Consider the following 26,125-nt stretch of genomic DNA (forward strand, 5'->3'; position numbering starts at 1 on the left):
AAAGCTGACACGCCTTTCCAATGTTAATCTAGTCTTAAGCCTTTGGATCAAGGGGACATGTAGGCAGGAAATAATGTGATGTCCTTGACCACACTGAATACTTTGGCTGAATGCAACAGTTCTGTCATTGCCGTCACCACAGATCCTTTGGCCAGCGATTAACGTGAGCGAGGCGTGGTAGAGATACTATATACTTTATATAACGACGTAAAGTTAACACGGGTATTTCGCATTAGCCCATGTTAAAACCCGTACATAGGAGACTAGATCTTCGCCTACTGTACTGTAGGAGAAGAGTAATTCAAAGTATATGAATTCGGTCTAGATATGTTCGAGTCGTCTGATTCGGATCGCTTTGAAGAATATTAATTTACCGGGGATGCTAGAGCCGTACATATTTCTTACGACGCGAATATAGATATGGTGAGAAGTGTATTGCTATCGATAGATGTACAAGGTAACAGTTCGGGTTTATCATTGCTGTATGGGATAATTGCATATTCCTGCCATGCGGAGAGACGGGCAATGAACATTGCAACTACAATCGCGAGAGCTAGTATATATTATCTATCAGCTTGAATGGATTGCGTTAAGTATTATAGATATCTGCTTATCTTGAGAAGAGTGGAACAAGCACATTGTATATAGAAATGAGTAACAATGATGCCCCATAAATAGCGTCCCACTAGTTGTTGATGTCTCCTTTCTCTGATATAAAACAAGCTAAAAAGAACTCCCTAGGATTTAACGGGTGGCGTTGATGCTCCATGAATCAATCACGAGAACAATTGGGGCGCTTTAGTTTCTTTCCTGCGGTAGCTCCTGTAGCTCCTATCAAACGGCCGCTGTTGAGTGACGACATGGTGCCCACAATCTTGAGTCTAATCAAGCTAGATACGTAGCCATCATCAAGTGCTGCGGTATCTGCCCCATGGGAATCAATCTTATGTCAAATCATCTCTTCTTTGATAGTCTCAATGACATGATCCAGTATCCGGGAGTCTTTGTCAGTAATATTGATTTCATTCGATTTTTGATTATTGTTCTCTTCAAATAGGGTATCGTGTGAGTCCACACCAAATTACGTTATCCTGAACGTTGTAATTTGGAGTCGTTCACGCATTGCAGCTAGGAGAGTTCGCCAAGAGCCGCCTGTTCGTGGACTAAGGCCAACAATATCCAGATTTATCTCCCTTAGACTGATTCAGTGGGTGCGGACTATTTTCAACATTTGTCTACATACAGTAGTATCCTCTTCTCTACTCGGTCTTCTGTATCATGATAGGTTGTCAAATTCAGTATATAGCTACTGTAATAGTGCAAATACTAAGCTTATGTTGATGTTTGCGAGACCTCAAGCTTCCAACCGTTGCCAGGTACACGTCTTCGCAGATGTACCTTTATATCAGCAGTTAACCTTTCCATAATGACAGAGTCTCCCGCTGCACGAATTTTTTCTTGTACCTTCTCGTCTAATCCTGAGCAAATCAGGGCTGTTGGTGAGGACTTCAATGCTGCGACGCCTGTACGCCTTGTTCGCAAAACGGTGACGCCAAGAAACATAATGGTCAATATTAGTGACACTGAGGGAAGAGCTATCCATGGCCACCGGATATGGATCTGAGTTTGTACTGTAAATGATGTGCCGTTGACCGGTCCGGTGTCTTCGACCGGACCAAATTTGACCGACACTCTACCTTGATCTGACAATCTCAGCTTCCGTATTTGAGCAGTAATCCCCATGGCAAGGCTTTTGAATATGTCAGGAAGTGAATAGTGAAGCAGTGGCGACGCAAAGTCGCTTGTCCAGCCCGAAGCTTTGGCTCCAAGGCCACTGCTAACGCAATAGCTCACTGGGACATTGCTGACTTCCAATTTGTTCTGAAGATATTCGCCAATCATTGAGGATGCGATACCGCTAATAGTACAATTAGATTGCGGGAGGTTGTATTTGGCAGGTGGCTGAATATCAACCCTTGAGCCATCCACCAAGGAAGGGAGTTCTTGTACAATCACGTCGTCCCAAGTATCTAGCACTCTTTCGTGTAGGGTGTGATTCCGTATTGTTGCCGAGTACGTGTTGACACACCAATGTAGAACGCAATAATTTGCGATGGGATTGGTAGAATCGGTCATGTTAGTTACTATGTTGGCTCCCCAAGGAACTTTTATCCCTATTAGACTAAGGATTTCACCTGAGCCATAGTCTTGTATCTTGGCTTGCTTGTACATCTCTGGGGTTGGTAGAGTAGCGTTTGTCTGGAGATAGCTCCCTGGCCTGATTGAATAAACCATTCGCCTAGGGTCTAGTCTCTTACCGCGAACCATCGATATAATGCTAAGTGCAGCTAATGATAGTCGAAAGAGCCTGTGGCAAGGCAAGAAAGGAATAAGGAGCTCTTACACTGTACTTTGTCTATTTCAGGTTTGTTTTGCTTTTGGCCCGGTAGCTACGAGTTACTGTAAATAAGTTAGGAGTAGTGAAACAATTGCCTCCCATAACTAAAACGAATTGGATGTACGGCTGGCTGGTCTTGACCGGCGTAGGCCGCTCAATAAATGGTTGTTATCCCCCTAGTACTTCTTGCATCAAGCTTGAGATTCTCCTTATATTAAATCAGGGCTTGGTTGATGCTATTAGCCCCTTTTGCCGCGGTCACCCCATCATAATAATTAAGTTGGCAGCTTCATATACTTTACAATGTTAGAGAAATTCTTCAAATAAGATCCTCAAAAAATAATCCATCATTTAATTCCTATAATACATGAGATAGAAGAATGCATTCTCAAATATATGCTGGAAGTATCTGATACCACTAGACACAATAGGAATTTGATGCTTAGACTGAGGTTATACCCTGGGGTGACTAGTCTATTCCTAAAGTCTATCCATTTATCACGTCCAGATTCATCCAAAGATAAGTTAATATAAACTAAACTCCGTAATATAATATGAAATACTCACTACATAATTCGACATTACCTTCTTTTGCTTTTTGTTCTTAATGGTCTTCTTCGACCAGCCTCTACAATAAAGTTCATCGCTAATTATATACTTCAGTATATGCAATCCAAACTCACCTAGTAAGAATAGCTGCACCTCATGGAGATGTAAAACAGGCTTTTCCAGCAAATTATCACAGAGAGCTTCTATCATCACCTTTGTAATACTTTGTATCCGTCCTTTTCTGATCGATACTTTGACGCTACCGAACATGTGAGCTGCAGCTGGCATTTGCAGTCATTTGGGGCAAGGGGAGTTCACCATTCATAATCATATCATAAATTAATCCAAGCGTGGACTGAGGTAGGTTAGGTGCCATTGTTTATGACCATTGGATCTTCGGTTCCAACCTCTGATGGTGTTAAGAGGAAGGAGGGGCTTTGGGGTAGCGGGGCAGCGGGCGAAAAGATGAGACGGGTAATATACAGGGTTTCAATCCGGGTTTAATCCATTACCATACGTTATTACACAGTAGCCCACAGTGATTCGGAATATCTACCAAAATAGATTAGCATATCTTAGCAGTAGGGTCTGAGAAACAACGGAGTGTAGGTGGTGAAGGCGTTTCCCAGAAACACTGTGCTTTCCACAGCATGTACTAGTAGACAAGTACAGATGGCAGGATACCTACCTACCTATGATCGACGCGGTCATAGAAACCAGTGATAGTACGCAGATTAAGACGCGAGCAGGAGACAGATTAGGCCTCAGTAAAGCGCTATGAACGGCATGGCTTTATCTACAACGGGATCAAAAAGCTGAAGCTGGCATCTGACTAAAGGTGGAAACTCAAATCTCTTCATGCTTCGATTAATCTTTGGACCTTAACCAGTCGATGTTAGAAGGTTACCTAAAATCAATCGGGTTATGCGGGGAACTCATAACCTCTTCAGGTAACAAGACGCCTAGCCAATGGAAGGAAATCTATATAAATCTTGATGCGGAGACGTAGGAATCAGATCTGCGACATGCATAGAGCTCACGCTGTCTACATATACAGCCGCATTTCCGTTATCTAGCTAGGCAACGGTTCATTTCGTTTTTATCGCAGTCTGGCTACTTCACAATGTCTGAGCTTGCGCGCACGCTCCCGGCTTCATGGTACTGCAGCTTCCCTCTATATCAGTTAGAGAGGAGAGCTGTCTTCTTAAAGGTATGATGAAGCCTTCGACCAAAGGAGTACAATGATTTGACAAGAATAGTCTTGGTATCTCCTTGGTCCCGTGACAAGATTCCAACAGATTGGCGAAAAAGTCGAATACGAGGTCGCTCAGAGGCCGATTCTGGCTTATCGAAGCTTAGGTGAATCGGGCTTTCCTGAGCCGGGTGAAATCAGCGTAATATGTGCAAAGACAGTTAGTATTATGCAGAATGATTCGTCTATAATTTATTGACACTGCTATAGGAGGAGCTATTGCCTCATCATGTAACTCGAACAGGACTTGTATTTGCAGCTTTATCTAACGAAGCCCCCGCCTTTCATGAGTACTTCCCCGATCTCGAACCATTGCTTGAACGAGTGGATTTTACCAAACGACCCTACAAAAGAAGCATAAAATATGAGGGGCGATTCAACTGGAAAACAATGTAGGTATATATGGGTCTCTATAGCAAAAATACCAACTGACGGAAAATTCCAGGGTAGACGGGTATCAAGAATGCCTTCATTGCCAATATACCCACCCTTCGTTTTCTATATACTATCCGCCGACCTTCTATGAAGTTCACAACCATCGGAACTTCTCACAACATATCGCAGACCCAAATAAACCAGATGATGGTTTATTCCTCTACTTCTTTCCAAATTGCACGTTGAATGTATATGGTGGCGGTATGTCATCATTTCGCGTTTGCCCAACAGAGGACCCAAATATTACCAGAATGGAGTTCGATTATTACCATTTAGAATCGGGGGAGAAGTTTGAAGAATACTATAAATTTGTTCGACAAGTCGCTATGGAGGACTACGAACTCTGTGAGAAAGCCCAGGACAATCTCACAAAGGGGGTATATAGTGAGGGAATCCTGAACCCCGCCAAAGAGAATGGCGTTTCTTGTAAGTTTGTCCGAATGACAGACTCACAACTCAGTAATGTGTTGCTAATTGACTTAAGACTACCAGGATCGTGTCTTTGAGCTGGTTTGCGAACAGCATGCTGCTGATAGATTGCGCGAAGGTAACAGCAGAGAGTCTCTCATCGATGGAGATAGTATCGACCAGGGGCACATCAAAGCCGCAGCATGACAGAAAACTTTTTAGTTATATTTACTATAGTTATTGAAGTTACTGTATAGCACTTAATATGAATGGATGATTGTGTCTTCTAGCCAGTTGCGGACTACTTGGCCAGCGGGAGATATCGACGGAGCATGAACGAATGCCCGCACAGATTCAGAATAAAAGATAAAAAATCTGTCAAGAAAAGCCTAAACCCCTCTTTGAATACAACGTATTTGAGTAACCCTGGAAATGACGACCAGATAAGGCTATGCTATTACTTCAGACCTCATTTCTATTTGCTGCTACCTTTCTCCCGAAGTGGGCCATGTGAAGTGGATATGCAGCAGGGCGGAGGAGACGGGATCAGTGCTCTTTCAATATAAATAGCCTAGAGAAACCGGTAATGAGGCATAGCAGCCCTAACGTGCTGCATAATTTACGCTTAAGAGTAAGAAGCCCAACAATTATATGTGCACACAGAAGTGATGGAAACTATGAGCTTCGTTGTCCCTATTCCGGTCCTGGTGGCCCTGATAATGGGTTTACTTTTCCTTTTCAAGGATCGGTTATTTCTGATCACACATGACGATAAGAAGAGCAGCGAAGTCATCAATAATATGGGTCAAATCCCGGCACCCGAAACCCCTTCGATAATTTCCAGAGAGTCGGAGTTTCCGGATACATGGTTTGCGGGCACTGATATCTTTGAACTCGAAAGACGAGCTATATTCAGCAAGGTAAGAACATTGAACTATGTCAGATTACACGTTACTGAGCCATAAAAACCTCGACCTAGAGTTGGCTGTACCTTGCTCATCGCAGTCGTTTTGCGAAAGTGGGCGACTACCACACCTTCAATATTGCCGGATTCCCGATATTCCTTATTCTTGGACGCGACGGAGAGATTAGAGCTTTCCACAACGTCTGCAGACATAGGGCATATGCAATTACCAAGAAGGAGAGCGGGTCTTCTCCCGTTCTAGGGTGCCGCTACCACGGCTGGAGTTATAACACCTACGGACAACTCATCAAGGCCCCTCATTTTGATAAAATCCCCGGATTTGATAAGGCAGAAAACAGTTTATTTCCGATACATACATTCATGGACAAAACTGGATTTATCTTCATCAACTTCGAGGCGAGCCCATCTATAGCTCCAGTAGATGCCAGAGGCTTATCTTCATTTGGCCGGAAGAATACGACAGAAAAGGCCAGATGGATCAGGGGAAAGTCATTAGAAGGGGTTTTCAACTGGAAAATGGGCTGTAAGTACTTTATGCCATTGTGAGAGCTTTCGTTGACGTTGTCCTGAAGTACAACCTGAGCAATTTTTTGATGCTTCAAAACTTGAGCGCAACTTTCCTGGACAGAGCTATCTACAATCCAAGCTCGAGTCAATTATAGGGCTTCACCAACAATTCAATGAACTTATTCTTTTTCCAGCTACTTTCATGCATGCCATTAGAGGCTCACAACTTTGGTATACCCTTAGTTTTGTCCCGATATCTGCACAGAAGACATCGGTGCGATACGATCTATACGGTGATATGGATGATGTATCGCGGTCCGGGGGCATCTGTGAGGAATTCGATAACTTACTTCAGGAGTCCATTCGGCGGCTCGAAAAAATCTATCAGACAAAGTATGCCTGTAAGGTCTACACCCCCGGCGCAGGTAAATGATAACGCGATGATTCCATTAGGTCGTTGCCTTCCGCGAGTCCAGATCTCGAGGTAGAGGAAACCGGTAAATCATACGTCCTCTTGATTGAAGTCAAATTTCTGACAGTAGAAATTTATAGGTACACAAAAGAGCATCCTAGCCCTCCTTCGGGCGCACTCAAGGCTAGAGAAAACCCTGGGAGAGGAAGTATTTCCAGCTATGCGAAAGGGCCGGGAGAACACAAAATTTCAAAGGGCCGAACAGTGTGAGTGTTTCCTGTACCACATAAATTCACTAGTGCTCCCGGTGTATGCTAATGATTCCTCCATAGTGTGTCAAGAACTTGAATGTAACGGAGTTACTCACCCCGACCTGGTTTGGTGATTATCCATCAATGTTCTGGAATATACAGTAGTGTTCAGTGATAGTGATACTCAAAATCGGTTTAATCTCCATTCTCACGAATATTCCCAATACCCTTGCGTGTACGAATGTGCCTTGTGTGAGTTATGATAGAATACAGTATTTACAATAATCCCCTTGATGTCTACTAAGGATATTCATATGACGAACCGAAGTCAACTAAATAAATCAATTTCACCATCTTACTCTCCTTACGTGGCTCCCTACTTTCTATTTGAAATGCGCTGTGGCTTCCATGGCTAGCACTATTTGTCCTCGGCTGACCGCCAACAGATATGTCATTGAGATAGTTTTTGTATAACCGTGAGCCTAGACTGTCTGGAGGAAATGACGGCTGGCGAAAACGTTGCAAGGATCACATGTTGGTGCGTCAGACCGAGCTTCACTCTGTTTGGTTTGCCTCCAAGAACTCCAGCAGTCTGTGCGCGACAGCGGATGGTTGCTCTTCGGGAAGAAAATGCCCACAATCATCAATAACTCCCCCGGAAATTTTGGCCGCGAATTTCTGGACCAAATGGATCATGCCCGAGCCGACAGAGCTGGCACCTCCTAAAGCTAATACAGGGATATCAAGTGGTGTCTTTGCGTATTCCAAATTCTGTTTCGCGCTTGTTTCATACGCTCGATAATACTCAAACCCTCGACTCATCGCACCTGGTCTTGAATAGGTTTGGATATAGCGTTCAAAATGATCTTTTGGTAAACCATCCGCACGAGCTGTCTTCATATTAAAGAACCAGGTCAATAGCTCCCGCTCACGACCGTGACTCAGAATTTCAGGTAATTCAGGAAGCGCATTGAATGAAAATTGCCAAAGACGCATATTGGCCTGGTGAGGCAACGGAAACTGAAGCTGGGGCATGAAACCCGGCACTGACGCATCTAATATACTGAGCGTTTTGATTCTTGCTTGAAATTGAGCCGCCCAAGGATAAGCAATCCATCCACCCACATCGTGGCCTACTAGATGGTACGATCTTTCTTTCAAAATATCGTTAATAGCTTCGGCCATAACTTTGCTCACGTTTGCAGTATCGTAGCCATTGAGGGGAGCGAGCGAATCACCCAAGCCTGGGGGGTCGAGAGCAAAAAACTGATAATGTTTTGAAAGGGGCTCGAAGATATCGCTAAACGCCTCTGCTGTTTGTGGCCAGCCTGGAATGAGAATCACAGGGGGCCCTTGACCGCCAACTATGGCGCGGACCCCGTTGAGGAGACGTATGGTCTGCCAGTTTGGTGTCATAGTGTCGATGTTCACTGGATCAAGAGTGTAGATGAAGACTTCGAAGGGCGAACAATTGTAGGCAGGGTAGTTACATATGTGCTATGGTCTATCGATGGATTTATGTCATATTGGAATGAGTCAGAGTGTACAATATGTCAGGGCAATGGTCTATTTCAAGATATATATGTACCCACATGAATCGCAATAGATTTGGGTCTGTGATGAGCAAAAATATCGCCATACGACGCTCTGGGTGGGTCACTAGGAAATAAAAGGCAAAAGTTAATATAATTTTGTAATATGGGTTATCTAAGGGAATCTCTCGCAAGAAGGTATAACTGGTGCTATGTAATAGTATGACTCATGAAAGGCGTGGCGGTTGATGGGCCTAAGAAAGTTGGAAGAGTGCGTCTTGAGTTAGGGGAAGGAGAAGCGAATATGTTTATGCCACTATTTATTCTCATTCTTCCCCGTGTTTCTTCTACAGAATCATTTCTGTCTCTTTAAACCATTAATGAGAATATCAATACACAATGCAGTATCGCCGAGCCCGTACACGGCATAATAATTAAAGCTAGACATGCCGCTCATTTGGAAATTACCGCACATATGAATATTCATTTATATCTCTGTGCTAAGGACTCAATTTATTACTATGGTCGATGGTGAGGGCCGAAGTAGGTAGATAGTTGGATGACGCAAAGACTCGTCACTCATCGCGCGCGTTCCTTAGTTCACTACCCATTTCAACACGACATATGAATGTGGCCGCGTCATTAACGTCAGAGATTTCTTTCCCTCCGTTATATTTAGAATAAACAGCTAGATCTTATATTAGAATTAATTATACCCCCAATATGGTACTTCAGTTTAGAGCCCTGTCTCACAACTTAGGGAGTCAGCGTATTGCTCGCCATCTCCGTTCAGGCACACTATTATCATGTGCGGATATATACTTTCCAATTTACAGGCCTAAGTCAGATCTTTACGGTAGACTGTCATACCGGATGTACAGTCGTGCTACTGAATTTAAAGTAAGCTAGCTCTTGCGCTGAATGTTCTGAGAGGTTGACCAATTCCAAGTCGGCAACCTCCAGTGACACAATGAGGGCTCTCGTGTACAATGGCCCACAAAATCTGGGGTTCGAAGAGCGACCAAAACCAATCCTAAAGGAGTCAACGGACGCGATCGTACGAGTTCTCCACACTTCAATCTGCGGAACTGATCTCCATATTTTAAAGGGGGACGTCGCAACAGTTGACCCGGGGCGAATTTTAGGCCATGAAGGAGTAGGGATGGTTGAATCAATTGGAAGTGCTGTTTCTGGATTGCAGCCTGGCGACAAGGTTCTAATTTCCTGCGTATCAGCTTGCGGGGTGTGTGGTCCATGTCGGAAAGGCCTCTGTTCACACTGCACATATGGCGGATGGATCCTGGGTAACACGATTGACGGCACACAAGCCGAGTATGTACGCATCCCGCATGCAACTTCCTCACTCTACAAATTGTCTCCGAAGATCGACGTGCGCACTGCAGTGGTGCTGTCTGATTCTTTCCCAACGGCGCTCGAGTGCGGTACTCTTAGCTCCCATGTGCAACCGGGCAATACCGTTGTCATCATCGGTGCCGGACCTGTCGGGATCGCTGCGTTGATGACGGCTAAGATGTACTCACCTTCACTTATCGCCATGGTGGACACAAACGACGCACGACTGGAGAAGGCAAGGTCACTCGGTGCTGATGAGACAGTCAACTCGGCTCAGACTGATGCCAAAGCTGCCTTGATTTCCATGACAGAGGGTCGCGGGTTTGATTCGGTTATGGAGGCAGTCGGCATTCCTGCCACGTTTGAACTATGTCAAGAAATTATTGCCGTGGGCGGTTCCATAGCGAACTTGGGGGTCCATGGAAAACCGGTGAATCTACATTTAGAAAGGCTATGGGATCGGAACATAAGTATGAGTCTAACAAGAGCTTTTATCGCGAGGTACTGATCTTCTCGCAGATATAAGAGCATCGCTAGTGGACACAACCACTACACCTATGTTGCTCCGTCTCTTCGATTCGGGCCAGATCAACGCTAAACCATTGGTTTCACATGGTCAGTGTATCCAGGCTTAATTGAATGTCAGCTAACCCATTGTAGTGTTCCCATTTAGCGATGCTTTAAAGGCTTATGCCACTTGCAGGGACGCAGCAAAAGAAAAAGCAATGAAAATTGTAATTGACATAGCTGGTTAATCTAGTGAACCCATCATATACATGTCTATTATACCTGAGAAGCCCTGTTATCGTGCCATTATGTATGCTTGGATCAGATCGCGAATAAGATAGGACATTCCTTACAAGGGATTAAGCGCAGGCTACCATCGTAGCTGAGTTACTGTTCGTGTACAAATACAAACACATTTATGTAAGTGCGCCTCCTGTACACAACTCTCCTAAGCTCCTTGTTTTTGGTATTTCCATGGTTTTGATGGATATATCCAGCTAGGTGTTACGAAATGGATATTGCCCATTGGGCGGACGAACCTATATATATTGGAATTAGCCGTGTCCAGTCTAATGTCCAACAAATAAGCAAGTCAGAAATTGCGACCTAATCCGCATGTGATGAGTACTAGAGTTCATCCAAGTGAGTATCATCGAGTTACATCATAGGCGTCTCTTGTCCGCATCCGTCGCGGGGCTCAGAAACGTTATGCGTAAGCCATTACAGAACATTTAGCCCAATTTTAAGCTAGTCGGAGAATAGAGATTCCACTTTCTTTCTTGCTCCATTACCTGAGTTAATCATCTCAACGCTCTTAAATTAGATTGTTTACATCGCAATGAGCAGATTCCTTACAACTCCCCGACATTCTGTATGCGGATTCGCCAACAGCCTAGGAAAGCCATGCTACAAAACCAGCAGTGAACTCTCATCTATCAAGTCTCACCAGTCCCTTGTTAGAAGGAGTCTTGGCACGTCCGCAAAATCGTACTTTTTTGCTCGCCAGTCGCCTTGGCTGTCATACGCCTTCATCCTCTCGACCACCGCCGCCGCCAGCGTCTATCTCTGCTGCCACAAGCAGGGAAAAGTGCAGCTAGATAGCTCCCCGAAGAGTAACCATGGCCCCGACCCATCGCTAAATCCCAATGCTAGTGAAGTAATGCGTCAACATTCGGGTGCTTCTCCAGAGCACATCACCGACCTCCCTAGGGAAAAGGCTATCTTGACAAAGGCGCCTGAAGTTCCTCCACCAATCACACGGAATCATCCAGTGCTGTTAGAAGTTCCACTGGAAACAGCAACCAAAACGTTCCAGTTGACGAGTTCGCATAAATACGAGTCATGGACGTTCAATGACTCTGTCCCGGGCCCCTTCATCCGGGCACGTGTCGGTGATGTCGTCGAGCTCTCTCTCACGAACCGGGACGAAACGGGAAACCCACACAATATTGATAGCCACGCATTCTTGGGCCCTGGGGGAGGGTCCGCTATCACTACTGCCTCAGAAGGCGAGACAAAGACAGCATACTTCCGCCTAATGTGTCCGGGTGTGTTTATCTACCACTGTGCTGCGGCTCCCGTCCCGGTGCACATCGCCAACGGGATGTATGGGCTTATGTATGTGCAACCGGAGGAGGACCTCCCTCCAGTGGACAAAGAATATTATGTTATGCAGAGTGAATTTTACCATGAGCCGCCGGAGAAACTGGAAAACGGACGAATGTCGCCGGAGGTCGAGTTTTCCTACCCGAATGGATTGCGTGAAGAACCGAGCGTCGTCGTCTTCAATGGTCACGAAGCTGCTGTGACGCGCGACAAACCTCTGAAGGCACGAATTGACGAGACTGTCCGAATATTCTTTGGAAATGCAGGACCTAATCTCACCAGCTCTTTCCATGTCATCGGCAGTAACTTTACTAAACTGTACCGCGATGGGGACGTCATCAGCCCTCCTGGACAATTCGTCCAGACGACGAGCGTTCCGCCCGGATGTGCCACAATTGTCGATATGAAGATGGTGGTTCCGGGCACTTATACTCTCGTCGATCATGCCATATTTCGCCTTGACAAGGGGGCCGTGGGTTATTTGAATGTGTCGGGCCCAGAAAGGCGAGAATATTACAGCAGTAACGAGTCTCCGGCACCGTGTGTGGGATGTAAATTGCACCCATGAAAAGTTTTACCTCGTCTGGTGCTGGGATTGTAGGCCAGAGCAAGAATCCCCACAGAGCCTTAGTTCATGATATATATTTTTGAGACTTCCTAAGCATCATAAAAAGCTCCTTTCTTCTTATCCTACGAATAGTTAGTATCCCAAAACCAACGAGCCCCTGAAATCGGGTAAATGACTGGAGACCCTGACAGAGGCCTTACGTGCAGCATTCGCGACTGTTATTGACACGAGAGTTTGTTCGGGTGGAAAGTTGATACCCACCGACAGATACGGCCCGTTCCATAAGCATCAGTTATCCTGTCAACCCAAAGCTGGCCCTGAACCTCGTGGACGGGATCGATAATCGGGGTTGGTGTCCATGGAGAGGCTTCAAATGGAGGAAGAAAGGGCAGCGGATGTGGCTTCAGTGAGCTGGATAATGCTACAGCCCGTTTTTATTGGCTATGTGCAAATTTTAATGGCATCACAGTATCACAACAGTGTATCTAGTCCGTGTGTGGGTCGATTGTTTGGGCAACTTCTAGTCACAGCATTTGACAATTGAAAGCGGGCCGAAGATTAGTGGTGAGTCATAATGCTTAGTACGAGAAATTCCTTGGAGAGCAGGCCAATGATCAAGGAATCGATCCGAGAAGTTGCCAAGTAGCCACATCCCTCGGTCGATAACCCGAATAGTAGTACGTAGCAATTTTCATATCTAGTGTTCCATAACCGCCTCCATAAATAGTCAATCGACCACAGTTCGAGCTGCCCCTCCCCAACGCATTATACATGGTCTCGCATCTTTCATTACCTCATAATTTACGGTGGGTAGCATTGTGTTTTCCATTCCCAAACATAACCTTTATAAGCATATAACACTTGACCTTATCGTCCAGAAATATCACGTATCCCGCCTGAAATCGGAGAACAATCAGGTTGAAAAGTCTGAGTCTATCATTTATTCTCGTATCAGGTGGCCCACAACCAAGATCGAAGCTGACGATCTTCGTAAGACCCAAGGTCTAACGGCGTTCGTGACCTTTCAACCGCGGTACTCAAATTATCATTCCAATGGCTGTTCCTCCTATTGCAAAGGCCACTTTACAGGCCGCTCTGATCAACGCCGGATCTAACGTTTTGGCGCAGGGGATCAAAGCCTACAGAGATGGAGTACGTCAAACGATCACGCCCACTTTTATTAATCGCCTCCTGTGTCAAGTCAATTTCCATTGCGGCTAATGGGAGCACTGTGTCATTCGGCATAAATAATAGATACCCTTTGAACTTGACATGCAGACACTCTTTCAATTCACCACTTGCGCGTTCGTATCATCGCCATTGATATTCTTGTGGGTGGAAGCACTGGAGAAAACATTTCCAGGACTCAACCCTCCAAACGAGAAAGAAAAGAAACCGAAGCCGAATCTAAATGTGAAAAATGTTATTTTTAAAATTGCCATTGATCAGACCGTCGGAGCAGTTTGGAATACGATTCTGTTCATCAGTACGCTCGGGCTACTGCGGGGACATAGCTACGAAGCTATCTCTGACCAGGTCCGCATAGTATGTTGGCTTCGTACCGGCACACACATTATTGTTTGTCGTATTTCCCATCAGAAATTGACGTTTCTTCCTAGGATTTCTGGCCGATGGTAACGGCGGGGCTGAAAATGTGGCCGCTTGTTTCGATACTGAACTTCACTGTTGTACCCGTTGACAAGCGACTTTTAGTTGGGAGTTTATTTGGGGTTGTGTGGGCTGTCTACCTCAGTCTGGTGTCCAGCTAGGGTCTCGGACATGAAAACATATACGACTGAGTGAGATAAAAAGATGTGTCTTCTATAATCACGATAGGTGACATTAACGGCTCTCGGGTTGGCCCGAATCGACTATGAGAAAGTTCGCGTAAGACAAGGCCATTTTTGAAAAAAGGGTTCAGGAGATGAGATAAAAAGTTGGGCTTGGACATGCCATAGTAAGTCACGGTTACGCCAGGGATATCTGCGAAGCAAGGTCTATGGACGCAGTACTACATAGCAAAGGCATGCAATCCACTGCTTCGGAAGGACTAATAAGGTGTTGGTATTAATAGATACGATAGGTGCCTATTAATATCAAGGATTGGCACAGCCCCCAATCGTCACGATGGGGTTGACCTCATTTGGGCTAAGATATGCAAAGCTAAACGACTCAGCTGGCGATGTAGAGTGGTCGATACGAAACAGGAAAGGGTCGATCACGACGAAGTGTATGCTTGGCAGCAAGGAGGTCGTATAAGTAACTGTATCATGTCATCAAAGTACTCTCCGAAGTAGGGAAGAATGACAGAAAATGTAGCAGGAGAGCAAAGTTCAGTTTTGGTGGGTGAGCGAACAACAGGAGAAAGGTACTGGCTGTTACAGATACGGTATTATAACATATTAGTTTTCCTATATTCGACATAGCGGGAGAATAACAACAAATAATATCGATGACTAGGACCACCCAAATATCTACATACAATACCTTACACGGAATGGTACATCCGCGCGATGGATTCTCATCCGGTCGGAGTCCGTCCCTAAGATGATGCATATCTCAGCCTCTCTGGGGTCTGGGCATGTCCTAGGGTTATTAATGCCATTCTTTTACGAAGCAGATCATCCTCCATAATTAGCTCCCGCGTCTTGTGCTTTTATAAGTGGCCCTCCTGTCTTTTCTCTCCCTGATTTCTCGACCAGTGGTGGGTCGGCAGTCCGTATAAGCACAACAGCCCTCGTTTTCCTTTGAAGTTATAATTATAGTCGCCAGTTTGTATTATAAAGATCCATAATAGGCGATCCTTCTACTTCTACCCTGGCTTCGGCACGGATTCCTCTTCTCTTTGTCCTACCTTATCCTCTGGTCTGTTGAGGCACAAGGCTATCTATCTGACTGGCCAATCTACCCCTACTCGATATCGACCGTCTTTGTCCTCAAGGCCACTCTGATACCCAGTATACTCCATCCTCGAACAAAGAATCGGGGGTTTTGTCGCTTTCAACCTCACGATTGCTGTTCCTTTTCTATTTCGGGCGTATGCGTGGGGCTTGACCGTTATCCAGCATCGCCTCCGTAGCGAAAACATCACGCTGGGCTCGCGGACTTCTTCGAGAAGGGAGGTATAGAGCAACAAAGAACTTGCCGAGTCTGCAAGTAGACAGTGTGATGAATGTGGTAAAGGCATTCGCTTGTCTGGACACCATTATCACCACTTCGAAGGAGTAAAAAAGCCTTTATAACCACGAGGACCGAACTTGGGAGACCTGTCTTTCACCTTGTCTCAAATTTTGGGCTACCCGGACTACAGAAGAACAGCTGTTCATTATGAGTATATCATGCTCCTCCCAAGTCACCATGGCTGGAAAGCTGGATGCACCGATAAGCCCATCTCCTGATGACGATGGCTGGCTGGACGATGAACTCCAATATCATCAGTGCGTATCACCACTATCGGACCGTAGTCCTCTGCAAATGGGGACAAAGTTGGCTCGCTATTTCCCCGAGATTTCATCTCATTTCGGGCTGGTGTCCCCCGGCAGTACTGCCGGTCAACCTATACAACGATCCATCGACGAGCCTCTGCTGGTCAGCGGCCGTAAGCGTTTCTATTCGACTGACACAGAATATACCGCCGATTCATCTCTTTGTTCCAATGAAATCCCTGATAGCGCCTCTTCATGCTATAGTCGCCAGTCTTCGATCACCAGTGTGAGTTCGGAGCCATCGAGGCATGTCTATAGGTCGGCCGATGCGTTTTCGATAATCTCCCCAACACGCGCCGGAGTGTTTGACGACTCTGAGTCAGTAAGGAGGGCCCCCTCTACTACATTGGCGAAATCCCCAACATGCGTATTGCCACAAGAGAAGCCACTCCCACGCGAGCCAGCGATTCAGCTGGCCCCGCTGGCAATCAGGAACCATCCACCGCTGCAACATGGCATAAATACCAATGGTATAGACCGCTATAAGCATACTGTCTCAACAAACCCAGCCAATGATCGACGACGCCACCAGCCTACGCTGTCCCAGGCGGCAGAGGAACTAGAGAATGCGCTTGCTGGGATCACAGAGTCTCCAGAGTCCGACCCAAGATTGTCGGTTCTCGATGCACCTCTGCAGATCAGCCGGGGAAACATGGATATGATCCCTTCCAGGCCCCCTCCACCGCCGCCCATCAGCACTCGCATGGTCACACAGGCGTCCAATGATGTTCCGCCTGTACAACAGAAGCAACAAAAGAAGTCCTACAAGAGCAAAATGTCCTTCCCATTTTCGATTCCTGTGTTTCACCGAAAAATTCATCGTGCCCATGTTCGAGCTCAGAGCAGCCCTGATGTATTGGAATCGCCGACAGCCCCCAGCCAGGAGGAGCCGGCTTCAAAGGAAATAAGGGGTGAAAGTCGAGAGCATGATGTCCCGAGTGCCCTACAAAGAACCCATCCTAGGCCGGCCTCAGCGGGTGGTGAGAAGAAAAAGCGTGCTAAACTACCTCGTCTCTGGACCGACACAACCGGATCTATTGCCCAATACAAGGAAGAAAATAGCGATGCTACGAACATAGATAAAGTGCACGATACAGTTGAGGAGAAGGTGTGCGTTGCTTCAAGCAAAAATCTGCATCGGAGTACACACCCTGGATACTGCCAAATCGAATTGTACCAATCTCCGCCGGAGATGATTTATGAACTGGATAGTGGTCCGGCATCAAGGCTCACCCCTGTCGAAACCCGGAACTGTCCAGCGACAATGCCTACAAATACACCAGACGATGCGATCCTAGCAATATTCCAACAGCTGTGCTCTTTGGATGATCTGTTCCATCTTGCAACTGTCTCAAAACAATTCTACCGAGTGTTCAAGGCAAACGAACTAAAATTAATAAAGAAAACCGTCTTCAAAATGTCACCGCCTGCATGGGAACTACGCGAGATGAGCCCTCCGTGGGACAGCGAGTGGCAGATCCTGGTTGATCCCGATGCGCCTGTTCCCGAATACACAGCCTCTAATTACCTGCGCTGCTACGCTCAGGACATATACACTCTGGCTCAACTAAAGTCCTTGGTGCTGGCGCGTTGCGGGACATTTATCCGCCCTGGAACCGTACGAGGACTTGCTGGCCTAGACACTGCCCGAGCTGCCGAACTTGACGACGCTTTTTGGAGAATATGGACCTTCTGTCGTATCTTTGGCAGTGGTAAGAATCGCGAAAGTGATATTACCGGTCAGCTAGACTGGCTGAACGGAGGTGTCGCCGCCAAGAATAGCCAGAGAGCACTGGCCGTGGCTCTCACGGAACCATTCGGGATGAACAACGTCTTGTTTGAGCCTCCTGCTGGCTTTGGGCAGGGAAACAAAGGCGGATTGACTAAGAGCCAATTGTACGATATGACGGAAATTTGGACGTGCCTCGGTGTGCTCCTGCAGCCGATTCATGGAAAGTGTAAGGAAGCACGCGAAACGGGGATATTCGAGGGTCATAATGTGCCGGATAATAATCCCTCCAAAGAAGAAGCAGTACTTGGTGAGTAGACTATTCCTTTGGAAGGCCTTGTGTGAGTTAACCCAATACAATGCAGAGGAATGGACATTTTACATTCTTTCGCTCGGACCGTCCGCAGTGTTGAACTTGGGTTCCATCTGCCCAGCCGACAATGGCCTCACGACTTTCGAGAGAGCCAAGTCAATCGGTCTTACGAAGTGGGAGCAGTCAGATTCTGGTATTAGCCGTGCGGCATTCCTCAAGGAAGCCGTGTCCAAAGCCTACAAGCCTCGAGAAGCGCCCCGGCCAGCACGATCTCCACGCCTCTCCCAAAGCAACTCGCAGTCTTCTCACTCTTCTACTTCTCATGTCTCAAGCTCTAGCACAGACTCAAGCGCCAGCAACTTTTCCCTCCCAAGCCATCGGCGAAGACAAGCGGCGTATGCAGAGCAACTCCGCAATCGCAACAGATTGCATAGACCGTATCACAACACATTTGCTGAAGAGCGTCCTATCTCCAATTACGGCCTAATCATGAACCGTCTCGCGGGCCTACCAAGCGAGCAGCCACCTCTCCTACCTGTAACTCCGACAAGTATGACACCACTATCCCCGCCCCGTGCCAATTTTGCGGTTCCAACATCTCAACGATCGACGGCTCCAGCAGCTCCTCCAATGCCGCCTAACCAAACAGTGCAACTGATACCCGCAAATCAAACTATCCACTCTACGATCCCCTTATACCGCCCACAAGTTTGTGATCCCGTGGACCAGGCGCTTGGGTTGCTGGTCGGCCAACTTGGATTTCCCGAGGAAGACGCAAAATGGGCCTTGAAGATTACAGACACTGGCGAAGGAATAAATGCCGATGCTGCTGTAGATCTTCTTCTGCAGGAGCAACAGCGGTGCGATGGCCGCACTTCTGTATCCTCAGGGCGCAACAGTCTCGTGTCATCTGTCATGAGTAACCGCGAATCCTCCAACGCCGGTTGGCGATGGGCATAATGCCTATCGAACTTTAGGTGCTTGGATGTGATTCAAATGGCGTGCATTATACATCCTGTCTTTATCTACTCTAGCATGATTATGGGGCTTTATTTTGCATTTTTAGGCGTTTCGCTTTTGCAGAATACCTGTGTCCAGCCTGATACACGCTAACCTTAGACCTAGATGGTGCTACTCTTTTGTATATTTAGTTTAAATCACAATAGCTTAGACACTCAGAGCACGTGAATCGCAGTCGGGTGTTGTGAGAAGTCTGCGGTACATCAAATATGTTAACATCATTCACTCATACCGCGTCGACCAGACCATCTCCTACCGACCCAGCAGGAGTATACAGACGGAAACACGCCCACTCCGGTTTCTAAAACGTCCTATATCTGCAATCCATCTTCTCGTCGTCTAGGCTTCCGACCACGCAACGTAATGCCCCTACATCTAATATCGTCTGCGCACTTCCTGCCGGCCTCCGCAAGGGCCGTCAAGCATTACGTGTGGTGGCTCTCCTCATGCATTGTTTGCACCCATCTGGAGTTGTCTGGAGCTAGGCCTACGTGTTCCAGGAGTGTTTTGCTTCTGCTGCATGTCATGAGTGACGCTAGGGTTACGATATACCGACTCATGCTACACTCTAAGTGAATGTTTGCTGCAATTGAATCGAACCGGTCGGTTTCTTAGTACCGTGCTAAGTGTCGACCATTCTGAATTTCACTATGACAACAGGTGCGGCAGAGGTATCAAGGAATTAGTTGAAAGTCAAGACTAGCTGAATAGTCTGCTGTTGGTGTCAATAATCCTGTCCCGAGGCAGGCACAAATGATACTCAGCCGAAGAAAAAACCATTCCATCCTGAGCGAAACTTTCCTCTACCCAGAAGACCGGGCCTTCTCGCACGGCCATCTGCACAAATTAGCTTTCACTCAACCCCTGAGGATTCCATTCACGAAGCTTCAGTGTTCTTCGCGTGTTCCACGATGCCGATTTATGCTACAGGAAAAGGCGTTTGCTCGATGGCTAGGGAGTGACTGGAGTGACTCCGCAAGTTCACGCCTCGACGCTGCAACGAACTGGTCCCTCGCTGGAAGAACTATTGTCTGTGATATGACATGGGCGAGTCAATTATTGAGGGCTCCCTTGAGGACGTGTGATCTGTCACTCGGGTCTGCGAGTAACGCGATGATCATCGCTAACCTGACAGGTGGGAAACGCCACCCGCTCCAAGCCAAGGAAACCAGAAAACGGAGAGATAATAATATTCAGAGCAAACACAATCGACGACAGATAGAGCAAGTCTCAGAATCCACGAAAAACAGCCAGAGCCGACGCTGTGGACGAGGTCCATCGCGGTGGACTGAGTTTTTCGCTCATCCTCCTCCCACTGCCCGGCGACGCAAGGGGCTGAAAGTTCAATCGAACCGCGTTCAAGGGAGAGCCCAAGGAGGACCAGCAGCAAATTCTGGACTCCATTGGCTCCAGAGAAGAGCCAGAGCAGAGGACGATTAGGAAACGAACGCGACAAACCGCTTTCTGGCGTTCAAGCCCGGTTATCCCCCACATCCACGCGAGGGATGAACGCCCTCTCCCCAAACAGAGCAGAGGGTTGATCCTATATTTCCCTCCTTGAAACAGGAAGAATATGCGGGAACGCCGTTTACTTCTTTGGATGATGGATGAAACTCCCAGAATCCGCCGTTGACCCGCATATGCGTCCCAACAGTTCATTGAAAATGATGCCTCACCCGGATCTCAATGTCTAATTTCCTTTCGTTTCTTTTCCTGGAGTCTTCCGCTGCACTCTCACGGTTGCGAACCGCTTCTCTCCCTTTCTTTCTTCTCCTCCTCTCCTTTGACCTTTCTTTGTCTTCTCCCTTCCCCCCTTTCCCGTGTTGAACATGGAGTACGGTCGCTACACATCGCCATCGTCAGAAAGGTGCGCAGCTCGAATCTACAGTCCCGTAGAGTGGTGGATGTTGCAGACAGTTGCATGCTGATGATCCCACGTCCCTTCTAGACATGTCATCGACGATAAATCACAGCTACAGTCGGAGGCCAAGCGGGAGTTTGAGAGGGAGATGCTCCTTGATGACTCCCCGAACGGTACATCCAATCGCCTGGGAACGAAAACGCGCATTCAGCGAGCATCCGATGTTTTGCTATCTCTAGCCGGAAGGCCTTCGCCTGGTACGCAGCTTCCGAGTTATCTCCCGCCCATATGCGCTGGTATGCGGACAATCGAAGCTAACCCCGCAGCAACTGGGGACTCTCCAGGCTCCAAAGAATCTTCTGCCGGCGTTGAGAATTTCCAGGAAGCCTTGCGTTTGTTTCCCCCGTTCCGAGATGATGACGGTGCCACCTTGGGGGCAGTGGACGTGCGATGCCCCGACTGCGACGCGGTCTATTCTTCCTCGTACGCCGACGCTATATCATCAATCCTGCAGGGCAGAGCGATCAATTAACTGCCGAAACAGAAACGAACTAAAGCAACACTACCTTTCCAGATATTGTGCCGGTGCGGCTATCGCAGTATATGTCATGATGCGGGATCGGTACGATCGTCTTATGACAATTAGTGCAGCTCAGAATGCTGATGGTTTACATCATGCAGGTTAATTACGAAAGGATATCGTTTGGAGAAACGGCTCATACCGCTTAGCTGCACGTCACTCAGATTCTTTTGCAGCCACTGTGAACGCCTTTTCGCGGTTGGAGGCGACGACGAGCGGATAGACCGACAACGAAGTCAGACAATCATCACCCCAAGACTTAGGGACTATATCTAACTCTCTCCTCGCAGATATGCCGGCGTTTGCTGATTGCAAGAATTGTGGGGCAAGGTGTAATATTTCGTCAGTGCGACCCTGATATACAGGACATTTCTCTGCTAGACGTCCGGCTTCTTACGTTTATGATAGATACGAACCACTGTTAAACGATCCCCGCGACGATGCAAGTTTTCGAGACACGCAACGAGAGATGGTAAGCCCTGGTCACAGTCGGAGTCCCAGCTCCACACAGAAGGGCAATCTGGGAGCAAAGCTGCCCACGATAGGCAATGGATCTGAGCAGCCGTCTTTTGTAAAGAAGGCTCGCAAGATTCGGGACTCATGGTCTTTTCGAAGTATGCTCTATAGTTCCAATATTGTTTACTGGGAGCTAACCTTCGAAAGAATTCTCGCAGGGTGATGAAGATGAGTTGGTCGCGGTCAGTTTTGCTGGACTCTATGATTTGGAGAGAGGTAAGCCAAATGCTCGGGGCATCATTGCCGCGGTATTAACGCAAGATAGTGCACGCTCCGAACGGCACTTATCAGCAAATTGATAGCAGCACCGCCGCCGAAACGCAAACATTGCCGTCGAATGCGAGTTTCATGTCTAGTGGTATGGGCCAACAATAAGAGGAATGACGGACTATAATTCTAACTTCTACAGTTGCCAATGATTCTATTATCTGCGACGGAAAACGGTCCCCAATGACTTTCTGCGAAGATGAGCACCACAGAAGTGATATAATGGATTTGGACGGCGACTTGGACTCGAACGGAAATGCAAGAGGAAGAGCGACGCCCTCTCGGAGACAAACATTCCTTCAAAAGCTGTTCGGACGAAAGACAAAAGGTACGCTACCACACGCTCTCTTGTCGAGCCAGCACTTACAATGGTGCAGGTGTGTCGCGCTCACGGTCTGCCTCCAACAGAGGTAAACGGCTAATTAAACGAGCAAACACCATACGATTTTCGTTTGTTGGAAAATATTCCAGGAGTGAGAGTAGAGCTACCACTCTTGAAAGTGTGAGAACTTCAGTGGACGATACGCCAGAACCTATTGTTCCGCGGCGAGAAAGTAGCAGGAGCCCAAATGGAGCAAATGACGCCGAATATGTCGCCCTCCTGCGCAGCAGCCAAAACATTTTCGTTCACATGCAGTATCTGTCGGGGGGAGCTGTCGTCCATGATGCATCGGGACGCCAACGCATCCTCCAAATGGATGAGGTAGCTCAGCTTTTTCTCCAGCTGAAAGACGAAGCGCTCGCTGCTACCATCTGGTCTCGAACCGTCAACACACGGTTGCGTGCAGAGTCCGCTTTGAAACATGGCAATTCCCGAGCAGCGGTGGTGGAATACCATGATGCTTTGCGAATCTTGGACAGTAACCCAGCTCTCGACCTTGATCGACTCTCTCGGGCCTCCATGCTCCACTCATTGGGTCAAGCCTACCGCAACCTCGACATGCCAGCAGAGTCCGAGGCGTGCTATTTAGAGGCTCTAGGGCTATACAAGCGCACCCTTGGTCGGGATAACCCTAAGAACTACGCGGTGCTCCACGACCTTGGTGCTCTTTGTGAGAAGGACGGCTATGCCACCGAAGCAGCTGCGCTGTACGAACGCTCATTCGCAGGACGATTAAAGACACTTGGACATAATGCCCCCGAAACACTGAGCAGCATGCAGGACCTTGCTTCGCTCAAAGTCCTCCTCGGTGATCTGGAGTCAGCTCTACTCTTGCTAGAAAAGGCTGTACCTGCACTGGACACCGTCTTCGGACTACAAAACGCCACCACGCTCAACGCGATGAACCAGCTTTCTCTTTTGTATCAGAAACTTGGGCTCGAGAAGGAGTCCCGTACTATCTGTGCGCGCACGATCCCTCATTGTCGTACCTTCTTCGGCATGACTAGTCCTGTCACGCGCGACGTCGTCGTCCGATACCTTCAAAGCTCCGACAACTTTGACTTTCCTCCGGAGATACAGGATATCCTAGATCAATATCAGCGGTCTCGAGACCCCGACGGCCTCCGTGTTATCCACCGTCTGGGCCGCTCCTACATGGACGCCGGGTTGAATCGCGATGCTGCTGAGCTCTTTGAGGTTCTCGTTGAGGACTTCCTAACCGTTAAGGGCCCAGAAGCCCCGGAAACGTTCGATGCCCTCAGTGCGCTGTGCGTGTCCCGTGAGCATCTCGATTCCGTGGACAAGGCCATTCTTGCCTACAAGCAGCTTGTCAATATGGCCCACCGCACGCCGGAGGACCACCACTCTCGCAAGAGGATTGGCTACGCAGAGAAACGTATCATGGAGCTCAACCGCCGCCGGGACATCCTCGCCGCAGAACGCAAAGAGTGGGGACTGAATGCTCCCGGTCCATGTGAGAACTGCGAGCAAGCCACAACCATCCTCTGTAATAGTAAGTTCTCACACCTCCAGTGCTACCTTATTATGACTGTATCAATCTAACCTAATATCCAAAAAAAGCTTGCAAGATCTTTCGCTTCTGTAGCGATATCTGCCACAAGACCAACCTCACGACGCACTTCCCATCATGCATTCCGTCTGTGTCTCTGCGTGAGTCCAAGTCGTTAGCGGTCAAGCCCAAATGTCCAGCATCGGCACGCGAGCAGGCCATCTCGAAGATTCGACGGTTCAGCAGCTCGCGTCCCGTGCAAGTTACCGCCAGTTACACGTTCTACCTCGACCCACGCAACTTCACGACCTTCCGCATGAAGCTGAACTCCGAAGCCAACACTATCATCCTATTTTCACTTGACTCCGATATCCAATACGCCACGGTCGACAATCCTCAACTGCAATTCAAAGAGCCCTTTTCATCGAACCTCACTACCTGCAACGTGGCTGCGTCGTCGAGTGGCAGCGGCAGCCGGGCGTCCCCATCTTCGATGGCTTTTGCTGCCCCTGGAGAGTCCGGTGTGCAGTGGCTATCGCCCGAAAGGCAAGAGGCAGTGTGCTACGTACCTGGGGAGATTGCACAACCGCAGTCGCGGTATGTGCTTGTCACCCCGGGGAAGGAGATGTTGAAGGCTGTGATCGATAAGCGTGTCGCCGTGCGCGGTGGAAACGGGGAACTAGATCGCTTCCGATCACTGGATATGCCGGACAACGAGCTCATTGAGTATGCTCAGGGCTTGTTGCTCACAGGGTATCTGGGCGAGGCGTTCATGTATGTTATTGAATGGGTATGGAAATAATTGGGATGCGGCATGGTCTGAGGTAGTACATAGGTGACAGGGTTCGGTTATATTATGTAGTATTAGTTACAGCCGTCTATGTTGAACTAGACAAGGTAGAATACAGGGTCCTATATGTACGGATATGACGAGAGAATAATGTGTTGATTACCTTAGGTCATGTATGCCTCGGCAGAGGAAATCTTCACGTAGTACCTACCACATTATTAGTATTAATATCTTCCATAGGAGGTAGGAACGTTTTAGGACTTCAAAACTAAAGCTACTAAAATTAGTCCACTAACACGGCCTTCTATTGTAAGCAAAATGAGTGTGGACGATGGCTGCGTATAACGGGAGAAAGGGAGCTGCTAAAAGATCTTGCTAGATCGCAAGGACTGGTCTCGTTTAGGCTATTTAGATGGGAGCTTCTACAAGATTATGGATCCTGGATCCTTACTATATTATAAAAATGAATCATTTGTTAATATCTACCAATACAATATAGTGAGCAGGAGTTGTCGAGAGTGTAGCTAAAATTGTATTAGCGTGTTTCATAATAAGGTTCAGGAAACAATTCGTGAGAGTATGGAGGTATTCTGATTTCGAATATCGCTGTAGTGCGGAGCAGCCTTGTCATTGAATGTTAAATTGGTAGGGAACGTCAAATATAATCCGTAAATATGCCCTGCTAATATAATATAATGTTAAGAGATCCTTATAAGAGTCAAGTTTCTCCGCAATAGGTAGAATAATTTCTATCGGTAGTTCCACAATATTTATATCTATTAGAAGCTTCGAGATCTGGTGTGTGAGATATGAAACGAAATGAGACTTTATGTGCCGTGGGAAACTAGAACGTTCATAATTCGGTATTAAGAAAAAGTAGCCAAGCTCATTAACCGTAGGAGCAATCGATATATATATGAGCTTCTTTCAATATAACATGGGCTATACTTAGATATCTAGAACCATGACT

The 26,125-nt window shown here is 47.3% G+C and overlaps 7 protein-coding genes across 7 annotated transcripts; 6 read left to right on the plus strand and 1 right to left on the minus strand.

Annotated features, from left to right (window-relative positions):
* Positions 1–4,070: 4,070 nt before the first annotated feature.
* On the plus strand, positions 4,071–7,271 carry BDV59DRAFT_206918 (uncharacterized protein; the record flags this gene model as incomplete). Its single annotated transcript, XM_073694887.1, has 11 exons — positions 4,071–4,157; positions 4,207–4,257; positions 4,410–4,591; positions 4,645–5,060; positions 5,409–5,454; positions 5,725–5,962; positions 6,022–6,490; positions 6,540–6,867; positions 6,928–6,971; positions 7,027–7,152; positions 7,219–7,271. The coding sequence occupies 11 exons, from the start codon at positions 4,071–4,073 to the stop codon at positions 7,269–7,271; spliced, it is 2,040 nt and encodes a 679-aa protein (XP_073553393.1).
* A 214-nt stretch (positions 7,272–7,485) lies between these two features.
* Positions 7,486–8,664, minus strand: BDV59DRAFT_167242 (alpha/beta fold hydrolase). The gene has a single exon (XM_073687861.1). The coding sequence runs from the start codon at positions 8,551–8,553 to the stop codon at positions 7,693–7,695; it is 861 nt and encodes a 286-aa protein (XP_073553394.1). The 5' UTR covers positions 8,554–8,664; the 3' UTR covers positions 7,486–7,692.
* Positions 8,665–9,639: 975 nt separating this feature from the next.
* On the plus strand, positions 9,640–10,675 carry BDV59DRAFT_206920 (zinc-dependent alcohol dehydrogenase family protein; the record flags this gene model as incomplete). The annotated part of the gene is made up of 1 exon (XM_073694888.1): positions 9,640–10,675. One exon carries the CDS (start codon positions 9,640–9,642, stop codon positions 10,528–10,530), a length of 891 nt encoding a protein of 296 aa, XP_073553395.1. The 3' UTR covers positions 10,531–10,675.
* Positions 10,676–11,370: 695 nt separating this feature from the next.
* On the plus strand, positions 11,371–13,195 carry BDV59DRAFT_167244 (putative multicopper oxidase). The gene is made up of 2 exons (XM_073687862.1): positions 11,371–12,824; positions 12,903–13,195. The coding sequence occupies exon 1, from the start codon at positions 11,689–11,691 to the stop codon at positions 12,700–12,702; it is 1,014 nt and encodes a 337-aa protein (XP_073553396.1). The 5' UTR covers positions 11,371–11,688; the 3' UTR covers positions 12,703–12,824; positions 12,903–13,195.
* A 204-nt stretch (positions 13,196–13,399) lies between these two features.
* On the plus strand, positions 13,400–14,876 carry BDV59DRAFT_167254 (Mpv17/PMP22 family protein). The gene is made up of 5 exons (XM_073687863.1): positions 13,400–13,508; positions 13,581–13,627; positions 13,698–13,854; positions 13,957–14,247; positions 14,322–14,876. The coding sequence occupies exons 3-5, from the start codon at positions 13,756–13,758 to the stop codon at positions 14,469–14,471; spliced, it is 540 nt and encodes a 179-aa protein (XP_073553397.1). The 5' UTR covers positions 13,400–13,508; positions 13,581–13,627; positions 13,698–13,755; the 3' UTR covers positions 14,472–14,876.
* A 1,183-nt stretch (positions 14,877–16,059) lies between these two features.
* On the plus strand, positions 16,060–19,189 carry BDV59DRAFT_197526 (F-box protein; the record flags this gene model as incomplete). The annotated part of the gene is made up of 3 exons (XM_073692944.1): positions 16,060–16,300; positions 16,697–18,226; positions 18,282–19,189. The coding sequence occupies 3 exons, from the start codon at positions 16,060–16,062 to the stop codon at positions 19,187–19,189; spliced, it is 2,679 nt and encodes an 892-aa protein (XP_073553398.1).
* Positions 19,190–20,464: 1,275 nt separating this feature from the next.
* On the plus strand, positions 20,465–25,289 carry BDV59DRAFT_167259 (tetratricopeptide repeat protein). Its single transcript, XM_073687864.1, has 12 exons — positions 20,465–21,116; positions 21,198–21,367; positions 21,455–21,593; positions 21,655–21,732; positions 21,792–21,925; positions 21,981–22,032; positions 22,099–22,304; positions 22,354–22,422; positions 22,472–22,564; positions 22,616–22,801; positions 22,851–24,368; positions 24,437–25,289. Exons 1-12 carry the CDS (start codon positions 21,079–21,081, stop codon positions 25,165–25,167), a joined length of 3,414 nt encoding a protein of 1,137 aa, XP_073553399.1. The 5' UTR covers positions 20,465–21,078; the 3' UTR covers positions 25,168–25,289.
* Positions 25,290–26,125: the final 836 nt, after the last annotated feature.

The sequence above is a fragment of the Aspergillus ambiguus genome, assembly GCF_047715705.1.
Source record: "Aspergillus ambiguus strain CBS 117.58 unplaced genomic scaffold BDV59scaffold_1, whole genome shotgun sequence".
NCBI classification, from domain to species: domain Eukaryota; kingdom Fungi; phylum Ascomycota; class Eurotiomycetes; order Eurotiales; family Aspergillaceae; genus Aspergillus; species Aspergillus ambiguus.

Coding starts and splice junctions, on each gene's coding strand:
- BDV59DRAFT_167242 (XM_073687861.1), bottom strand. CDS start 8,553: ATGACACCAAACTGGCAGACCATACGTCTCCTCAACGGGGTCCGCGCC.
- BDV59DRAFT_167244 (XM_073687862.1), top strand. CDS start 11,689: ATGCGTCAACATTCGGGTGCTTCTCCAGAGCACATCACCGACCTCCCT.
- BDV59DRAFT_167254 (XM_073687863.1), top strand. CDS start 13,756: ATGGCTGTTCCTCCTATTGCAAAGGCCACTTTACAGGCCGCTCTGATC. Junction 13,855..13,956: donor TCAAAGCCTACAGAGATGGA/GTACGTCAAACG, acceptor CATAAATAATAG/ATACCCTTTGAACTTGACAT. Junction 14,248..14,321: donor TCTCTGACCAGGTCCGCATA/GTATGTTGGCTT, acceptor GTTTCTTCCTAG/GATTTCTGGCCGATGGTAAC.
- BDV59DRAFT_167259 (XM_073687864.1), top strand. CDS start 21,079: ATGGAGTACGGTCGCTACACATCGCCATCGTCAGAAAG. Junction 21,368..21,454: donor AGCCGGAAGGCCTTCGCCTG/GTACGCAGCTTC, acceptor GGGACTCTCCAG/GCTCCAAAGAATCTTCTGCC. Junction 22,423..22,471: donor ACTCTATGATTTGGAGAGAG/GTAAGCCAAATG, acceptor AACGCAAGATAG/TGCACGCTCCGAACGGCACT.